Source organism: Colobus angolensis, unplaced genomic scaffold, assembly GCF_000951035.1.
Source record: "Colobus angolensis palliatus isolate OR3802 unplaced genomic scaffold, Cang.pa_1.0 Scaffold257, whole genome shotgun sequence".
Classification (NCBI taxonomy): domain Eukaryota; kingdom Metazoa; phylum Chordata; class Mammalia; order Primates; family Cercopithecidae; genus Colobus; species Colobus angolensis.
The window spans coordinates 183,500-202,458 of NW_012115788.1; the positions used below are offsets into that span (position 1 = coordinate 183,500).

An 18,959-nucleotide genomic window follows, 5' to 3' on the forward strand; every position below is an offset into this window, starting at 1 on the left:
AGCTACTTGGGAGGCTGAGGCAGGAGAATGGCGTAAACCCGGGAGGCGGAGCTTGCAGTGAGCTGAGATCCGGCCACTGTACTCCAGCGCGGGCGACAGAGCAAGACTCCGTCTCCAAAAAAAAAAAAAAAAAAAAAAAAGTTTGGAATACAAAGTTTTAGTAATGACACACTGCAACCAAGACACTGCAAAGACAAAAAACCGTTCTTGACCTATTAGAAAGGAGATTAAAACAAAACAAAACCTTGCTAAGATTCTACAAAAGAGTAAAATAACATGTAAATTGTAATTTAAAACAAAAAAGCCCCAGGAAGGTAATATAGCAACTACTTACTAAGAAGAATGAAGAAGAGTTTGCTGCTTAGGCTAGTCATTGCATTGAAATGATCATTGTCCTTGGTTCGGACATAATCCATACTTAAACTTTCTTCATTTTTCAATACATATGATTTTGCCATAGGAATGTTGAGTACACTAAAAGAATCACTTGGCGAAACAGAGATAGTAAGTCCAAGGGAATTTAAAATTATAAATGGTGCTAGATCCTTTACGAAGTCAGCTGAAGATCCAGTGGCAGCTTCTGTAAATGCCTAATAAGAAAGTTATCTTAAATAAAATGAAATGTATAAAATTAAATGACAAGGAGAACAGTAGAGGACAAATGACAAATAACTAAGTCATTAAACTTCTTATTCAACAGACAGATCAACTCAGACAAGTATCTCAATATTTAAAGTTTCAAATTTCTTTTCTTACCTTGCCTAAATTATTTAACATCACAAGACCACATTTGGATAATGTAATGTTTAATTGGTCTTTTGAATGGAAACTAATGACTGTTTTATATTCTGGCACTTTGTAGTTTTCTTCTTCAGGATCTGACTCAACAATGGCCTTTTTGGCTTTCTTTTTCATCTAAAATGATAAATTATAGAAATACAAGAAAAAATTATTTCTAGGAACACAACATAACTAGACAAATCTCAATAACAACATTAGAGAGATCAGTACATTTTATCTTTTCTAATTTCAGTAAGTTCTACTGCCTTACTGAAATTACTTGGACATCAGCCAACTAAGGTCACACAGGACAGAAATATTAGAGAAAATAAATCATGTCATCCTCAGTGATAGTAAACTGGCAGATATAATTCAGAAGGAAAAATAAAGACCTAGAATTACTATGTGTACCTGGCATATGAATATAAAAGCACATACTTCAAAGCAACATAAAAACTCAGAAAAAAGTAACTTAATGTATTGGTCATGCTAATAATACAGAACAGAAACATGGAGACTTACAAAGGCAGATAATAGTAGCAGAACAGTTTTATAAACCTAGAGCTCGTAAGAATCAATACCCTTTACCATTTTTTAGGAGTCACAGATCCACTGACCATGTGTATTCTAACCTAAAAACCACCAAGGAATTCCTTTTCAAATCCTTCATCTAAATTATCTGGAAAATAAAATTAAATGATCTAATACGAAAAGTGCTCAACATGCTAAGCTAGCCACCTTTGCTGTTACTTTAACTGGCTTTAAGCCACTGAAAATCTGTCTGCAGGTTGACCAAGTCATTATTAGGTAGGAAACATGTGAGTAATTCTGCAGTCTCTTACTTCAGAAGCAAAATTTCATCCATCTAAAGGCCCCAATTCTCATGATTATATAAAAACACAATATATTTCAAACAAATAATATACATTCTTGCACACACACGCACACATACACACCTCCCCAGAGGACGAAGGAAACTCAGGATAGACAACAACTTACAAGAAGATGACAGAGGCACTATAGCATAGTGGTTTAGAGTGGATTTAACCCCTCTGCAGCTGGATTTGCATCCTACCTCTTCCACTCTGTAGCTATTATTACTTCAAGAAGTCTCTTAACGTCCCTGGTCTCAGTCCCTTCACAAGTCAAACTAGGGATAAAAACTCTATCTTCCTCCAAGAGTTGTTGTATCTGGCACATAACACTTGTTACATAATTGTATTAGAAGCATAGGGAACATTGGCCTGAGATTTGAAAATTATATTAAGAGGGCAAACAAGGAAGCATGTGGGCAAGGCCCACGATGAGACAACCTGAAGTTTGTTGTGATTAAAATAAAGTGTCCAGTATGGTATAAACATTTTCAATTTTGGAAAATTTTTTCAGACTTCAAATATACACTGATGGGGGAATGTTAATAAAGGGGGAAGCTATACATGTGCACAAGTAGGGGGTATATGGGAAATCTCTGTTCCTTCTTCCCAATTTTGCTGTGAACCTAAATCTGTTCTTTTAAAAAGTAGTCTTTTAAAATACATACATATATATATACACACACACACACACACACACATATATATATATATATACCTTGATACCAAGATTCCATGGTCTGAAATCCTCAGTCTGATCAATTTCTAAGGGTTCAAGCAAAGGCTCCCATACACCAAACATTTCATTATAATAATGCACCTACAGAGATAATTTTTTAAATTAAAAATGATCTTCCATCCTGTTTCCCATCATGTTTTTTAGCCCTGTTATTTCTTCTATATGAAAACCAGTTTGCAAGCCATTCAGTAGCTTCCTATAAACACTCCCTCAGCATTTTCCTCACCTGGCTAACTTCATAGTACATATTCGCTCTTCACAATTTAGTCCAGATAAAACCCCCTTTAAAGCATCTTTCCTTGATTCTACATTATATAAAAGTATAAGGCATATCTTTCTAACTCTTTATATTTCTATCAGAAGAGATTATTATCCACATATTCAGAAATTCTGTCTATATCCTTAAAAAAACAAGATATTCAACTTTAACTTTTCTTTTTTTGAGGCTGGGTCTCACTATGTCCCCCAGCCTGGAGTGCAGTGGCACGATCTCAGCTTACTGCAGCCTCGACTTCCCAGCTATTCTCAAGTGATCCTCCCACCTCAGTCTCTTGAATAGCTGAGACTACAGGTGTGAGCTACCACCACTGGCTAATTTTTTGTATTTTTAGTAGAAACAAGGTTTCACCATGTTGCCCAGGCTGATCTTGAACTCCTAGGCTCAAGCGATCCTTCTGCTTTGGCCTCCCAAAGTGCTGGGATTACAGGTGTGAGTCATTGGGCCTAACCTCAACTTTAACTCTTAAAAAAAAGAATTCTCAATCTAATCAACAACTGTCGAATAATATATTACCTTTAAGTTGATAAAATCAGTTGAAATATAAACTTAATGTGGATATGTACTTTAAAAGTGAAAGGAATGTATACATAAAAGCAATTTATTCAAGGGCAAAATTTGAAAACTTTCTTCTAAAAGTTTTTGACCCAACATCATATTTACAATAAGTTTAATTTAAATAGCTACATAAGATTCCATAATATTCCATATATATCATTATCTGTTATAAAACTGGAAAAATATGCTTACTTCTAGCTCAAGCTGACAGTGCAGATTTATTAGGGAACTCCAGTTTTTGCCTTCCCCTGAAAAACGTGACTTTGCCAGAAGCATAGGCACTGTTCTATGACCAATTCCAGCCTCAAGAACTATAAAAATAGAATCAATGTTCATTTTTATCATCTCGCCTTTGGGTACCAATTCAGTTGTGGGAGCTATTTTTTCAGTTTCATTTGATTCTTCAAGAAACCACATTTTTAAAGCCTTTGTATCCTTCTTTTCCCATAAATGTGCAGTAGAAGAAGCTGTTTCTTCTGGGATGGTTTCCTTAGTTGTATACAGTGCTGAAGTTATGGTAATCATAGTATTTATAATAACTGGTGAAACCTAAATGGAAAAAAAACTAATGATAAACCTATACAAAATACTTTGAAACATACTACTTCAAGAAATATTAAATACACTTGCTGAAGGATTATGAGAAATTAAATATTGAATTAACATTACTCCCACAAAATAGTAGAAACTATTGTTTATACAATTTTTTAAATTACCATAACTAATTGTGACTTGTTAAAATATTTACATGAATCTTGTAGATATTATTAAACTGATGAAGTATAAAATAATTTCAATAATATTTATTAGGGATATTAGATGTTAACCACACAAATGTAAATAATAAAATACAGAATAACATTCATTATAAAATGTGTATTAAATAATGTTACTTTGTAAATATCTCATAAAAATATATTTTCAAAAACACAAATACATCTATTTTGTTTGCCTAACAATGAAAAGACTTGCTATAATAACTTTCTAGGCTTTTCTATTTTTTTTAAGTGCACTGAATATTCAAATGATTATATTTTAATTTACCTTTAGTGTCAGGGATTTTACTGACATATCGATCACTTGTGGATCTGTACCTGTCTGAGTAGTTTGATAAAACAAGTCACAGGGCTGCAAAACCTATGAGAGAAAAATCAATACCACTAAACTAATGTTTAAATATAAAAATATTTCTATTTAAAGACTTTCCTAGTAATAGGTATGTCAAATAAACGAGTTAGTAAAAATAACTATTTAAAAAGTTACTTAATAATACACTCCTTAATTATCCCATAGGAAGGACCTCTAGAACCTAATACCTGTTCTATTCTTCCACAGTAATATAAGTTTTATCTGAGCACGAGGTAGCTCGGAAAAAAATACCACATTCTCCAACCTTTATTGCAGCAAAGTGTGGTCATATAGCTACGTTCAAGCCAAAAAAGACGTGAACAGAAGAAATATGTATGTAAAACTTCTAAGTCAAAACCTAAGAGAGAATTGGTATACCCTCCATTTTCTATTCTCTCTCTTTGCTTAGTGGAGGGCCAACTGTCTTGCAAACGTGGGCAACAGTTTATCTTACATCCTAACTAATATATATGTATTCACTGTATCAAAATTACATCTTATATTTATATGGTGACAATGTTTAGAACATTTATGCTTCTGTAGATGCATACCAAGCATCAGGAAAAAAATACAAAGAAACAAACAAAAACATATGTTTCTATTACTCCTTTAGAAGTTTAAATATTTTTGTAAGTATTTGCTGGGAGTCAGTCAGTTCACTTGAAAAGATGTCTGTAAAGGAATGAATTTTAAGTAGAGTTATAAAGAGGAGGAAGGCCAAGAGGTTACTAGAGAGTAAAGTATCAACGTGAACTATGTCAAAGCAAATGGCCGAAAGTTCAAATGAGGTTACATGGAGACAAGGAAAAACGCATTATTTGAGCAAAAACATCCAAATGGGAGAAAAAAATTAAAGCAATAAAACTGAAACAACACAGCGAGCAACTGGCAGAAAGTCTTAAAAGTCCAAAGAGCTATTTGGAATTGACATGATTAGAAAGTCAAAGTAAGATCTTAACTGAAAAGCATCAAGATGAACCCAACTTTTTACTGAGAATATTCCCACAAATAGTAACAATAATGAACAACATCTGGAAGAATGAAAGAGTTTCAAAGCTGGTCAGTAACATTCTAAGCTAAGCTCTCTAAGCAGAGAGAAAGACATTTTACAGAGCAAGGTTGGAAAACATGTAGGTAGCTTTTGTTTCCTAAAATGGTATCCACTACATCCTAAACAGTTTACAATTAAGCAGATGGTCGGATAGTTAACTCACAGTAGTGACTTTGCCTTTTCTCTTGACTGGAAGAAATGGGCAGGCTCTCACTTGGAGATCTTTAATAGCAGCAGTCATTGTGCTATTTTCAAGGTTACCTTTATAGCAAATTTCACATTGTGTTGTAATGACTAAGGCAGGAGCGTCATTTTTTGTCATGTCAGCCACAAACACAATTTCAGGATTTTTAATAATAACATTAATTTCCCACTTCTCTGATTCCTGCGTAGGTACTAAAACAAATAAAAATAAATTAATAAATTAAAATATTTGCTATATATTATGAATAATTTATTATTTAAAAGAAAATAATAAAATGAAATAATAGTAAAAAGTAAAATAAAAGAATCTTAGATTCCAAAGGAATCAACTACAACCCTTAGTAAAGATTTGAAGAAGCTATAGGCATAAGAACATTTTTAAATGAGGGGGAAATCTCCACTATTTAATTGGAAAGCCTAGACACTAATCTAGTTTCCAACTCTCAACTTGATACTCTTTCTACTATACCATAGTAAATGACATATTACAAAAAGATAATAGAGAAACCATATGTTAAAAGCTAGGAATAAATACAAGAAAAATAAATGAGTGCTTTAAATTGAATATTATCTTAACTGTGAAAAGGTATGGTTGGTTCATTATTTGCTCGCTTGTTTTTTTCCACTAGACAAATTCCTTCATGTTACTGCCTGAAGAGAAGTACAATTACTTATTCTAACATAGCTTTCATATTCACACCTTTAAAAAAATGCAAACTATACAACCTCCCAGAAAACACATTAAGGTTTTCCTTCTACTCTGAAAAATAAAATTTTAATTTCTTAAAGCATTTACCTTGATGATCTAAAAGGCTAATCAAGGTAAGCCCTGTTGTAGCACTTCAATAAAACAAATATTAAATATTTTAGCCAATAACTAACCTTCTTCCTTAGCAGTCCATGTTTGCACACTGGTTTCTACAGCAGTGCCTGTGGTGTAGGCCTCAAGAAAGACATTTGCAACAGTCTGCAGAAATTCTACACTTGCACAAATATACATTTCTTGAAAGACTGCATCAGTCACACAGCCATCTCTGACTTTCCTGTACTTTATATCCATCATGTCTTTTTTGTCAAAACCAACAGTCAGTCCTATCATTCTGGAAAATACAGTAACAATTCCTTACATGAGTAACTTAGAAGTAATCAAACATAAGAGTAAAACTTAAAGACCTCTTATCTCTTTCACTGACAAAAAAAAAAAAAGCATTCTGAAGTCATGTCTCTTGGGAAGATCCATAAAGTGTTCCAAACATCGAACTTACAAATTTCTGAAACACAAATGTATCATAAATTAGGAAGTGTATGTTCAATAAATTACGAGTTTGAATCTCAGGATATTTTTTCTTTTCAATTTTTCATGTACTTCCCATTGCAATTAGCATAGATTAACAATAATTTATATTAGAGAATGTAATTTAAATAATGTAAAAACCAATTTAATTGCACTGATTATTTCTATTTACTCAACCAATCTATCAATTATTCAGTAAGAATAGCACATAACAGAACCAGGACATTTTAAATGTTAACTGAGTACTACGAGTTGATTGAATTGAAGCTTTAAGGAACCTAGGATGCACTCAGAAAATGAACGTGCAACTCTGGAAATGAATTCTGTAAAATATATCAACAATTTCTCAAGTAAAACCTTAGAACATCATTACAATACATACCGAGGAGTTGCTTTCTTGACATGAGGCCTTTTATCATCTAAAATACAGTTTTTTAATGAGAAGGAAGAAAATGTTGACTCATCTGTATACATTTTTAAAGTACTTATAATATTCTCCAATTTAAATTCAGCAAGTTTCAGAGAAGGATCCCGAACATCTGTAAAGGAAGCCTATGAAAGGAGAAATCAATACAAAATTACACAGAAACACAAGTCTAAAGTGTATTTTATGATATGAACTACTACAAAGTATTGCCTCTGCTTATAACAAACATCAAAATTCTCTGTCTCCAAAGGGCTCTAATGAAAGGCCAAAAATATATACATATCACTTTAATTTTACAATTTATTTTTCATATTATTAGCTACATGATAGATAACTCATTTAAAAGGGAAATGGTTACAATTATTATTAAAGTAAAAAGATCAACCATTTTTCTCAGAGGGACAGACTACAAAATACATGTTAAATATTAACATTTTTTACTTTAAAAACATCTACCTATGCAAATTTCACAAGTGAAAATACATTTTCTTTTCTTCCTGGACTTACTTGTTTAGGACCTGGACTATACAGCACCATGGTGAGATAATCAGTTTTGAAGCTCATGTTTAGTGTTGTCTTAACTGGTGAGGCATGTGAATGTACTTCTACCACGGCAGCTGTCACCACAGTTGCTCCTTGAAAAAATTAAAGTTATTTAATAAAAGAAAATATATTAAAAATTAGCTCGTTAAAATACCCTTGAAATAGATTTAATAGAATTATTAATTAAACAGGTATAGTAAAATGACGTTCAAGAAAACAAAATACTAGGAAATTCACATGTAAAACTCAGTTAACTTCTGGCTTAGGACTCTTTCCATAATAATTTGCGAATATTAATTGAACATTTGGTGTTTCTGTTTCCCTTTGATGCTTCTGTTTCCACTACTGTTCTGTTCCAAGGAAAAACAGACCTAATCACTGAATATGTTTTGGGGATTAAGTAAAATAGCACATGTAAAATGCATACTACAGTACCTGGCACATAATTCAGTATTCAAATTTTACTTTAAAAAACTAAAACCAAGAGACATTTAAAAAAATTTTTCTACTTATGAGAAGAATCCAAAATTTGTTTTCTACATTTAAATTTTGAATCAAGGCATTATATGCACATATTAAATGAGCTTAAAATTAAAACACACCACTTTCTAATTCTCGTTATACCTAACTTCAGAGAAAAGTACCATCATGCCAGATAATGTATTTGCAATTGTGATAAAAATTTACATACAATGAAATACACGTATCTTATATGAACTATTTGATGAAATTTGTTAAGTGTATATATCCACATAACCACCACTTCAATTAAGATACTGAACACTTATATTCCTCTAGAAAGTTCCCTCTTAACACTTGCTAGACAATCCCCAACCTCTCTACCATTCTAATTTCAATCATCATAGATGAGTTTTGTATATTTTTAAATTCCATATAAATGGAGTCATACAGATTGTACAAATTTTATGTGTGGCTTCTTTCAGTCAACATAATGTTTTCGAGATTCAACCATGTTGTTCCATGTACAAGTAGTTCACTCTTATAGTTAGTCATGCACTCTATGAAAAGAGTTTATCCTCTTATTGATGAAGATTTGAGTTGTTTCCAGATTTGGGCTACTATAAGTAAATCTGCTATACGTATTCCTAAATGAGTCATTTTGTGTATATATATATTTATTTTGGGGTGCAGTGGGAGTAAATACCTAGGTCTGGAATTGCTCTGTTAAAGGTAGGTATATGTTAACTGCCAAACTCTTTGCCAAAGTGCTTATACTATTTCACATTCCTAGCAGTAGTCTGTGAGAACTGCAGCTGTTCCACATTCTCATCAACCTTTGGTGTTGTCGGTCTTCTACAACTTATCTCATCTGGTGAAATGTGAAATTTTCCTGATAAATAATATGAACGATGGGGTGTGGTGGCTCACGCCTGTAATCCCAGCACTTTGGGAGGCCGAGGCGGACGGATCATGAGGTCAGGAGATCGAGACCATCCTGGCTAACATGGTGAAACCCCGTCTCTACTAAAAATACAAAAAATTAGCCAGTCATGGTGGTAGGTGCCTGTAGTCCCAGCTACTCGGGAGGCTGAGGCAGGACGTCAACCCAGGAGGTGGAGCTTGCAGTAAGCCGAGATCGTGCCACTGCAGCCTGGGTGACAGAACGAGAGAAGGTAAACCTTCCAGGAACCACTTAAAAACAAAAATGTATTCTGCAAGTGAGTGTAACATTATATTAGATTAATTAAGTTTGTTGCCATATCTTATCATTTACCAAGAGTGGTGTGTTCAAATCCCCAACTATGATTCTGTATATGTGTATTTTCTTCTTTAGTTCTGTCAATTTTGTTGCAGATATTTTACAGTTCTGTTATTAGATATATACACATTTAGGATTGTTGCATCTTCTTTGTGAATTGACACTTTTATCATTATTTAAAAAAAAAACAAAACTTGTAATGAGCCATTTAGGAGAAAGATGAACCCTAAGTGGATATCTTCATGGTCTCAAGGAATCATGGCTAATATTTAGGGTGATGACGTTACTATATTTAAAAAGTAACGTCCTTATTGCTTACGGAAAAATAGCATTCAATGGTATAATATCTGGGATTTGCTTTAAAATAATCTTACAGGCTGGAGGAAGAAAGGGGAAGAGCAGAGTGAGGGCAGTAACAAAGCAGCCACATGATATTAATGAGTGAAAGTGAGTGATGAATACATGTGGGTTCATTACCTTATTCCTTCTACTTTGGTATATGTGTAAAAATTTCCAGAAGAAAACGATTAAAATAACATATTCAAACATCTATTTCTTGTTACATCAATTGCAGACATTATCTCTCACTCTTTAAGCCCTTACTATTTGTTTCCCCTGAACCATCTTCCTCCTTACAGCTTTGCTTAGTTTAGTAATGTCTTTACTTCTAAGTTATCACGGTTCATAACATTTACTTTTTTATTTACATAAGAAGTCTTCGATGTGTTGTTTAACTATGACCACGTAGTATTTTTCAATGAGACTTACACTGATACTGCCTCTGCTGCTATACTGTCACAATGAGTGCACCTCTGAAAAGTAAGAGGTTCTCTTCTCACATTCTAACAATGGCTCAAAATTATGCAAAATTTAGTCCACTTCTGCATCATGGTATAGAAATTTCTTTCTTAAGAACAGAAAACACTTTCCTCTCTATATCAGTTATATAATACAGCTAACTCTGTATCCTACATACTATGTGGAATTCATGCTATTTTTCTTCTATAAGACATTCTTCCACGTGGCTTTTTTTTCTTTCCTTAAAGCATTCTCATTTACTTTTTAATGAAAGCTAATTACTTTCTAGCCTATTCACACAGATCATTTGGAGATTCCTTTTCAATGCACTCCTGGGTAGGCCTAGGTTTTTTTAACCCCATATTTTCCTTTTTCCTAGATTCCCTGACTTGCTGAAATACATTTTCAGACTAATTTATTTTACGAATGGGTATGAAGAACTCTAAGAAAACAGAGTCTCAGGAAATCTGAGAATTATTTTCTTTTCACATTTTGGGTATTGGCTTGGCTGTGTATAGAATCTGAGCTTCAAAAACCACTTTCCTTAGAATTTTGAATATATTCCTCCATTGTCTTCTACCATCCAGGGATTCTATTCCATCATGTTTTATTGATAAATAAAAACAACAAAAATCAATCATGCAATCATTTTTTTCTAAGTCCCTGACAGGCAGCCTGTTTTTTTCTGAAACTTCAAAAAATCTTAGCTTTACCATTCTGACATCTCATGAAAATGTGTTTGCATGTGGAATCCTAGTTTATCCAATCTGCTGGAAACTCAGTAGATTCATTATAGCCAAGAGCTTCCTTCAATATTTACTTAGGTCTGGACAGTTTACAGCAGTTCTCCCTTACCTGCACTTTCAATTACCTGCAGTCAGGTCAAGTGGTGTCTGAAAATATTAAGATACTTTGAGAGACAGACCACATTCACATAACTTTTATTACAGTATATTGTTAAAATTGTTCTATTAGTTGTTGTTCAACTCTTAGTGTGCCTAATTTATAAATTAAACTTTATCACACATATGTATGTATAGGAAAAAATATAGTTTGGGTACTATCCAAACATAGGTAATACCCAAAGTTTCAGGCATCAACTGGGGTCTTGGAACACATTCCCTGCTGATAAAAGGAGAGTACTATCTTCTTTAAAGAATTACCTTCCATTTCCTCAATTATTTCTTCTCTAACACGGATTCTGGAATTGGACTTTCTGAACTAAAACATCACTCTTAAGTTTGATCACATTTTCCACCCTGTGCTTTTTTCTTCTCTGTCATGGGAGAGTGCCTCGACCAAATATTCCAACTCAATACTTCTAATTCCATGTTTAGTGTTTTTGTTTCAAATTTTCAGCAATAATATTTAGATTTCCAGCAACTCTCCTATGCTTGGATGAGCTGGTGGTGCTAGTGGGATCCATTTCTTATACTATCTTCTCAAAATCCTCTTAGAATGTCAGAGTTTGTTTTTTGTTTGTCTGCTTCCTTTTCTGTCACCTCAACTATCTGTTTCCTTCAGAAAACACTATTCTGTTTATCTTAGTTTCATTCATGCTTGGGTTTTTTACAAGTTTCTTCATATCTGACCATTCATATTTAACAATAAAGGACTGGTTTCATTTTTCCAGCTAGTAAGGGTGGGGCTTCCTACAATGCTGTAAATGTAAAGCTGTTTTTCTGGTAGGATTCTCTGAGTAAAAATGCTGTGTAATACCTTAGGGCTTTGCAAAGGTGAGTCTTGTGAACTAGCAGGTTTCATTTTGAGGTAGGTAAGTCTGAGGATCCCCTATAATGCCAGAATGAAAACTTGATGCTTATGCAGCAAAGCCATCCCAGGACTAACTAACCCTCTGCATGTGCTGGTGCTGAACTCAGAAACCAGCCACATTCCACGGAGCACACTGGATCCAACATGAGATGAAGCCTCTTTCTGAGTTCTGCTTCCTTCTACTCCATTCCATCCATCTCCAAATATTTGTTAAACTCCACCATCTACTAATGATGAGCCTCTCTTTGCACCTCGAATACTCTGATATTCCTAATATCAATATTAAAGATTTGTTTGGGATATAACACACTAGGGATAGGGAGAAGATGGGGGAAGGGGAGAAAAATGGAAAATGAGGAGCTACAAGGAAGTCAGGAAAACATGAATATATATTGAGGAATTTTGTTACAATAGGACTAAGAACTTTCAAAGAAAAAAAATCAACACAGTGACTAATGGACAATTTAGAGATGTCTGAATGGAATTAGCTGATTAGAAAGAGACTTACAAATCTTATTTTGCCCAAACTAAAGAAAAAGAAGGAAAGGAGGAAGAAAGAGGGGAGGAAGGAGGGAAAAGATAGAGGGAAGGAGAGGGAAGAAGATAGAAGAAAAAGAGAGAAAGAGAGGAAAGCAGGAAGAAATTTGAAGTTTTAAAAACATACCTCCTGAATGGTGTGAAGCATTAGTAGTAACTCCACTAGTGGCAATGTATTGGTCTTTTGTTACAGCAGGTGAGGCACTATCATCTTTTTCATACCATATATTGCCATGCAATGTTTTAAAAATAGTTGTTATATCTTCTTGACTAAGAATGAACTGTTAAACAAAAAAGATTTGCTCTTTTTAGCACTGCTACTTCACTGAAGAATTTAACTACAGTTAAAATTCTCAGACAAGAAAAATGAAAGACTGTTTCAATCCTCTACCACATCAATTAAACATTTTTACAAACTGAAATATTCAGTTTTCTAAATGACCATGTGCTCTTTAGTAGCTTGTGAAATATAGAACTAAATTAGGTGCTAACACCAATGAAGTTATGAATAAAGAACTATTCGTTATTAATGTACCAAATAATCTAGTAATTTTAAATCTTTAAAATGAACTTTAAGTAGTTATCTATCTACTTTGGATTTTTTTGGTTAGTAAGCACCTCATTTTACAAATGTAGAATAATCAAAAATGATACATTTGGTTAATCAAAAATTTTAGAGTTCACGATGTGTTTTACATGAATTATTTTATTTGAATCTCGAAAAAGTCCTAGGTATATGGAATATAATCCTGAAATTTATTTATTTTTAGTTAGGTAGTTAGTGACTGGGTCTCATTCTGTTACCCAGGCTGGCGTGCACTCATGCAATCCTAGCTCACTGCAGCCTCAAACTCCTGGGCTCAACCTCCGACCTCAGCCTCCCAAGAAGCTGGGATTACAACCGTGCACCAACGATGCAATCCTGATATTCATATTTATAAGACACTGAACCTAAATGGTTAATATGCTTAGGTCCACATATAAACTAGGAACTAACTCAAAGAGCTAATAATTTCAGGCCAGATGCGGTGGGTCACGCCTGTAAGCCCAGCACTCTGGAAGGCCCAGGCGGGCAGATCACTTGAGGCCAGGAGTTAGAGAACAGCTGGGCCAACATGGTGAAACTCCGACTCTACCGAAAATACAAAAATTAGCCGGGTATAGTGCACACCTGTAATCCCAGCTACTCAGGTGGCTGATGCAGAATTGTTTGAACCTTGGAGGCAGAGGTTGCAGTGAGCCTAGATCGCACCACTGCCTTGCAGTGAGCCCAGATCATGCCACTGCCCTCTAGCCTGGGCAACAGAGACTCTGTCTCAAAAAAAAATAAATAAATAAATAAAGATCCAATTTCAGATCTTAGCTGTTACAAATTTAGTCCCAAATCAACAGCATAAGACCTGCCTTAATAGCTGTGATGGTTAATTTTGTACGTCACTTTGGCTCAGTCACAGTACCTAGGTATGTGGTCAAACATTAAATGTTTCTGTGAAAATATTTTTTAGATGAAATTAATATTTAAATCACTAGACTCTAGGTAAATCAGATTACACTCCATAATGCAGGGGGACTTCATCCAATCACTTTGTATTGAAGTTGGAAGCCTTTAAGCCTTGTATTGAAGTTAAAGCCTAAGAAAGAGACTGACCTCCTCCAAGCAAGAATTCTGCCAGCAGACTGCCTTCAGACTTGAGCTCCAACACTACCTCTTCCCTGGGTATCCTTCCTGCTGGCCTACCCCGCAGATTTTGAACTTGGTGGCATACTCAATCATGTACACCAACTCCTTAAAATAAGTCTCTCCCTTTTCCCTCTCTCTTTACATACACACATACTCTCTGTCTCTCTCTGGAGAACCCTAACACAACAGCAATCATGTAAAAAAGATCTTTAAGTTTGGCTCACTTGTAAGTTTGTCAAAACAACAAAAAGGATTAGTTATATTTTTAGCTGTTATGACCCCAAGGAGATAATTTGAATCACACAATATTTAACAAGTTTTACTTGTACCAAGCTTTCTTTGACTGCATTTCAAAGATGATACACTAATTTAGTGTTTTGAAATTAAGCCCATGTGTACCTTATACATACTACTACTGTTTTGGGTTTTTTTAAGCTTTCATTCCTTCATTCTTTTATTCATGACGCTTATTTTGTAACTATGTAGCAGGCACTGCAAAAACAGTTCATATAATAAGCAGAAATTAAATATTACAACTTCTAAACCATGTCTTCCAGTTAGTATCTGTCTATCGCATGCACCTCAAATACTGATTATAAATCGGCACTCTTCCTTCACTTTTGCCAGGAGCTCAGTGGAGGAAGTTCAAAGAACTGTAAGGATCCCGGGGCTGCTGATCTGCAGTATCTACATGTCAGGACAGGCTGTGTATGCAACCACCGAAAATGTGACAAGTCAGAAATCACAAGCTGCTCCACTTGGTCTGGATGCGTTAGACTAATTGATTTCACAACCGATTCTAGCCTCTCCCTGACACAGAAGATGAAGCCCAGGAGGGAACAAATATCTGGGCTCTGGGGTGAGCTGCAACAGCAGCTAACCAACTACTCAGGTGAATTAGAGTAAGGGAAGCACCAACTTTATCCTAGAGGGTTGGCCTCAAAAGGCAGCTGGGCCCTTGCAGATTGTCTGCAGCATCACCTGGACGTTCTGTATGGCTTCCACCTGGGAAGAGCACGAGAAAGCAGTGTCTTTGCTGCCCCACACAAATACGCCTAATAACTGGGCCCAGTGGGGCGGCAATGGCCCCAGCATGCTGGGTGGAACATACTATTTATGTTTTACAAATTTCTATCTGTTATCTCACCAATATAAATAGACTTCAAATACTTAAGAAGATAACTTCCATCTCCTACCCTATAAGTTAAAGCAGCCATTATTATCTTACACACTAAGATTTTCATAATGCCATCATGTTTTATGCTCTGAATATACATTTGACTTAAAAGTCTGAAATCTCTAAAATCATGGTTTTCTCTTAATAAATAAAATTTTTACAGAAAGAAATAGGGAAACTGGGAGGTGGGGAGAAGGACTTGTTAAGTAGGTTTCTTAAAGAAATCTCCCAGAGTATATGTTGCTATCACTTCAGCAAAGCATGTGACACACTTTTGACCTTCATCCAGTCAAGGGAAAAAACTATGAACCTGTGGACAGTTCCATGAGAGATCTCTGAAGCAATGTCAACCAATAAGAAGGTAAAACTAAGGTGGTGACACATCTGCCATTTTCATTTTCAATTTATGAATTCTTCTAATACTTTCTCTTCCTTTGTATAGATTATTTCATATATTTCCATGGCTTTAAATGCCATCTATATGCTGATGACTCCAAAATTAGTATTTCTAACCTACATCTTTCCAATAAATTCTCTATTAACATATCTAATTGACTACAGCACCATGCCTATTATTTGTGTCCTTCGTTAAATTTACCACAATTTATAACTATTTTAATTATGTGTCAGATTACTTTTTTACTATCTAACTACTACTATACCTTCCAGATCACCATCACCACCAACTCCTGCATTAAACTGGCAAGTTCCATGAAGTCAGAGATAATGTCATCTCTTCCTTGCCATTTTATCTCCAGTAATATTTGTTAAAGGAATAAATGGAGACCATTTTTAAATGAATTCTAGTTTAATATAATCACTACTTCAATTCTGATCAAGGTGATTATATATATACAAATTCCACTCATATGATGCCTTACATCCCCAAGCAATGTTTTTCAACAAGCAAAACAAAAATTGATTAAGTATCCCCAAAAAAAGTTACCTCCATTGGTTTCAGCTGAGCATTTACATTAAAACAAGGAACTTCCTGGTACCACTCCCAGCATAAATTTCGTTCAACCACCACCTCCAGATTTAATGGCAGTAGTAGATCCAGTACTTCCTGGTATGCATCATTAATAAACTGAGATCTGTAAGTAAAGATAACGTTCTTTTAAATTGATTCATATACATTTGGGTAGTTAAAAAAAGATTAACTTAAATGTATCCGTTTATATGCAAATAGCAGAAATCAATAATTTGTTGGGTATAAAGGGAAAAAAATCTATTAGGCTTTTTTTTTTAATCTGTCAAAATGAGTTGAGTGATGTTCTATCCCACTAAAAACCTAGGTGACTTACACTAAGCTGAGTGTTCCATATTATACAGAAATAGAGCCAGGCACAGTAGCTTACACCTGTAATCCCAGAACTCTGGGAGGCTGAGGTGGGCAGATCACCTGAGGTCAGGAGTTTGAGACCAGCCTGGCCAACATGGTGAAACCTCCATCTCTACTAACAATACAAAAATTAGCTGGGCGTGGTGGCACGTGCCTGTAGTCACAGCTTCTCAGGAGGCTGCGGTGGGAGAATTCCTTGAACCTGGGAGGTGGAGGTTGCAGTGAGCCGAGATTGCATCACTGCACTCCAGCCTGGTCAACAGAGCGAGACTCTGTCTCCAAAAACCAAAAGGCGGGGGGGTGGGGTGGAATATGTATTTTTAAAGATAATTTTGTAATATGGTAAAAACTGCAAAAGTATAAAAGTTGTATAGCAAACCATTAAAATAAGAATTATCTCTATATAGGCCAGGTGCGATAGCTCATGCTTATAATCCCAGCACTTTGGGAGGCCGAAGCAGGTGGATCACCTAAGATCAGGAGTTCGAGACCAGCCTGGGCAACATGGTGAAATCCCGTCTCTACTAAAAATACAAAAATTAGCCAGGTGTGGTGGCGTGCATCTGTAATCCCAGCTACTTGGGAGGTTGAGGCAGGAGAATCACTTGAACCCAGGAGGCGAGGAGGCAGAGGCTGCATTGAAACGAGATTGCACCATTGCTCTCCAGCCTGGGCAACAAGAGTGAAACTCTGTCTCAAAAAAACAAAACAAAAAACCAAAACAAAAAACTCCATGTAATTTGTAAACAAACATTATATAAGACATCATTATAAAAACATTTTAATTCACTGATTTAGATAAGTAACAAAATATCACATATTTCCTTACTTTATAAAAAATAAGTAGTACCATATGAAATTTCTATTTCTATGAGTTAAAATAGCTGAATACATACAATTTCATATTAAGTTGAACTACATTTACCTTTCCAAGCACTTATAAAGGTAAGACTGATACTCAGGAATGAAGAAAAACGTAGTAGGTCAGTTGAACCCCTTCAAGTAACAATGTGACCACAGAAGCCTCCCATTGCACCTCAAAGTAACAGTCTCAAAGTGTTACTCCTCAATAATGTACTTATATTTTAATTAGCAAATCCTTAGACTAAAATATAACACCATGACTGTAGAATTTTGGCAACCATTTAATCAACAGGAGAGCAATATGAGAGTTCATCAGGGATCTCTCAAAAAGCCTGGTACCAAGCCATTTAATTAATGAATGACAGAGTGACAACAAACTTACATATGCCTGCATGCCTGCAGTCTCCACTTAACAGTAATAGGTTAAGAAATCTAAAAGACCCACAGGGAATGCTGCACACATAGGTTTTCTTTTCTTTTTTTCAGTTATCCTCTGATATGCATATGCAATTATATATGCATCCTATCATAGGTTAGGATGCATATATAATTTTAATGGCCTTATTAGAATAAATGGCTATACTAATAAGTATTTTAATTACCCTTCTATTATTAAAATTTCATAGTTTCCAATTCTTCACCATAATAAATACTTGGATTATTCTCTCTCTCTCTATATATATATACATACATATGTGTGTATATATATACATATATATATATATAAAAGTATATATATCTTTGAGTAAATTTCTGTCCTTTGGACAAACTGTGAGAAAGAAAACTGCTATGTGAAAAGATTACTTTCTTAGGAAAAACTTTTCTTATCAGTACTACCCAATATATGGATTAAATAAACCTTTCCTATGTGCTCCCACATGTAACCTTACACTTTTTCCATCACTGCATTTAACATACTGCATTTCAATAGTTTATGATGTCCTCTGTATTTTCAGTTAGAATGAAAGCTTCATGAGGGCAGGAACTATGTTTATCTTATTCTCTGCTTTTTGTCAGTACTTAGATGATCGGCATGTGCCATATAGTGAATAAATATTTGCTAAATTGCAGTCAAATTGGACTAATGTATAAAGAACCTAGTCACAAACATGAATTCCCATTTTTTTAAAATGTGCTTTCTAATACGTTGTAACTAAACTGCATTTTCTGGGGTTTTGTTTGTTTTTTTGAGGC

The 18,959-nt window shown here is 34.6% G+C and overlaps 1 protein-coding gene across 1 annotated transcript in view; it reads right to left on the reverse strand.

Moving 5' to 3' along the window:
• Nucleotides 1–18,959, reverse strand: part of VPS13A (vacuolar protein sorting 13 homolog A (S. cerevisiae)) — a 220,188-nt gene that overhangs the window by 93,970 nt on the left and 107,259 nt on the right. The window contains exons 34-44 of the mRNA XM_011947040.1: nucleotides 16,506–16,653; nucleotides 12,829–12,982; nucleotides 7,838–7,965; nucleotides 7,286–7,455; nucleotides 6,492–6,709; nucleotides 5,569–5,801; nucleotides 4,271–4,363; nucleotides 3,419–3,775; nucleotides 2,371–2,472; nucleotides 757–915; nucleotides 335–590 (exon numbers count right to left, since the gene is read on the reverse strand). Coding sequence (XP_011802430.1) covers nucleotides 335–590; nucleotides 757–915; nucleotides 2,371–2,472; nucleotides 3,419–3,775; nucleotides 4,271–4,363; nucleotides 5,569–5,801; nucleotides 6,492–6,709; nucleotides 7,286–7,455; nucleotides 7,838–7,965; nucleotides 12,829–12,982; nucleotides 16,506–16,653 — 2,018 coding nt within the window. The remainder of the gene's footprint in view (nucleotides 1–334; nucleotides 591–756; nucleotides 916–2,370; nucleotides 2,473–3,418; nucleotides 3,776–4,270; nucleotides 4,364–5,568; nucleotides 5,802–6,491; nucleotides 6,710–7,285; nucleotides 7,456–7,837; nucleotides 7,966–12,828; nucleotides 12,983–16,505; nucleotides 16,654–18,959) is intronic.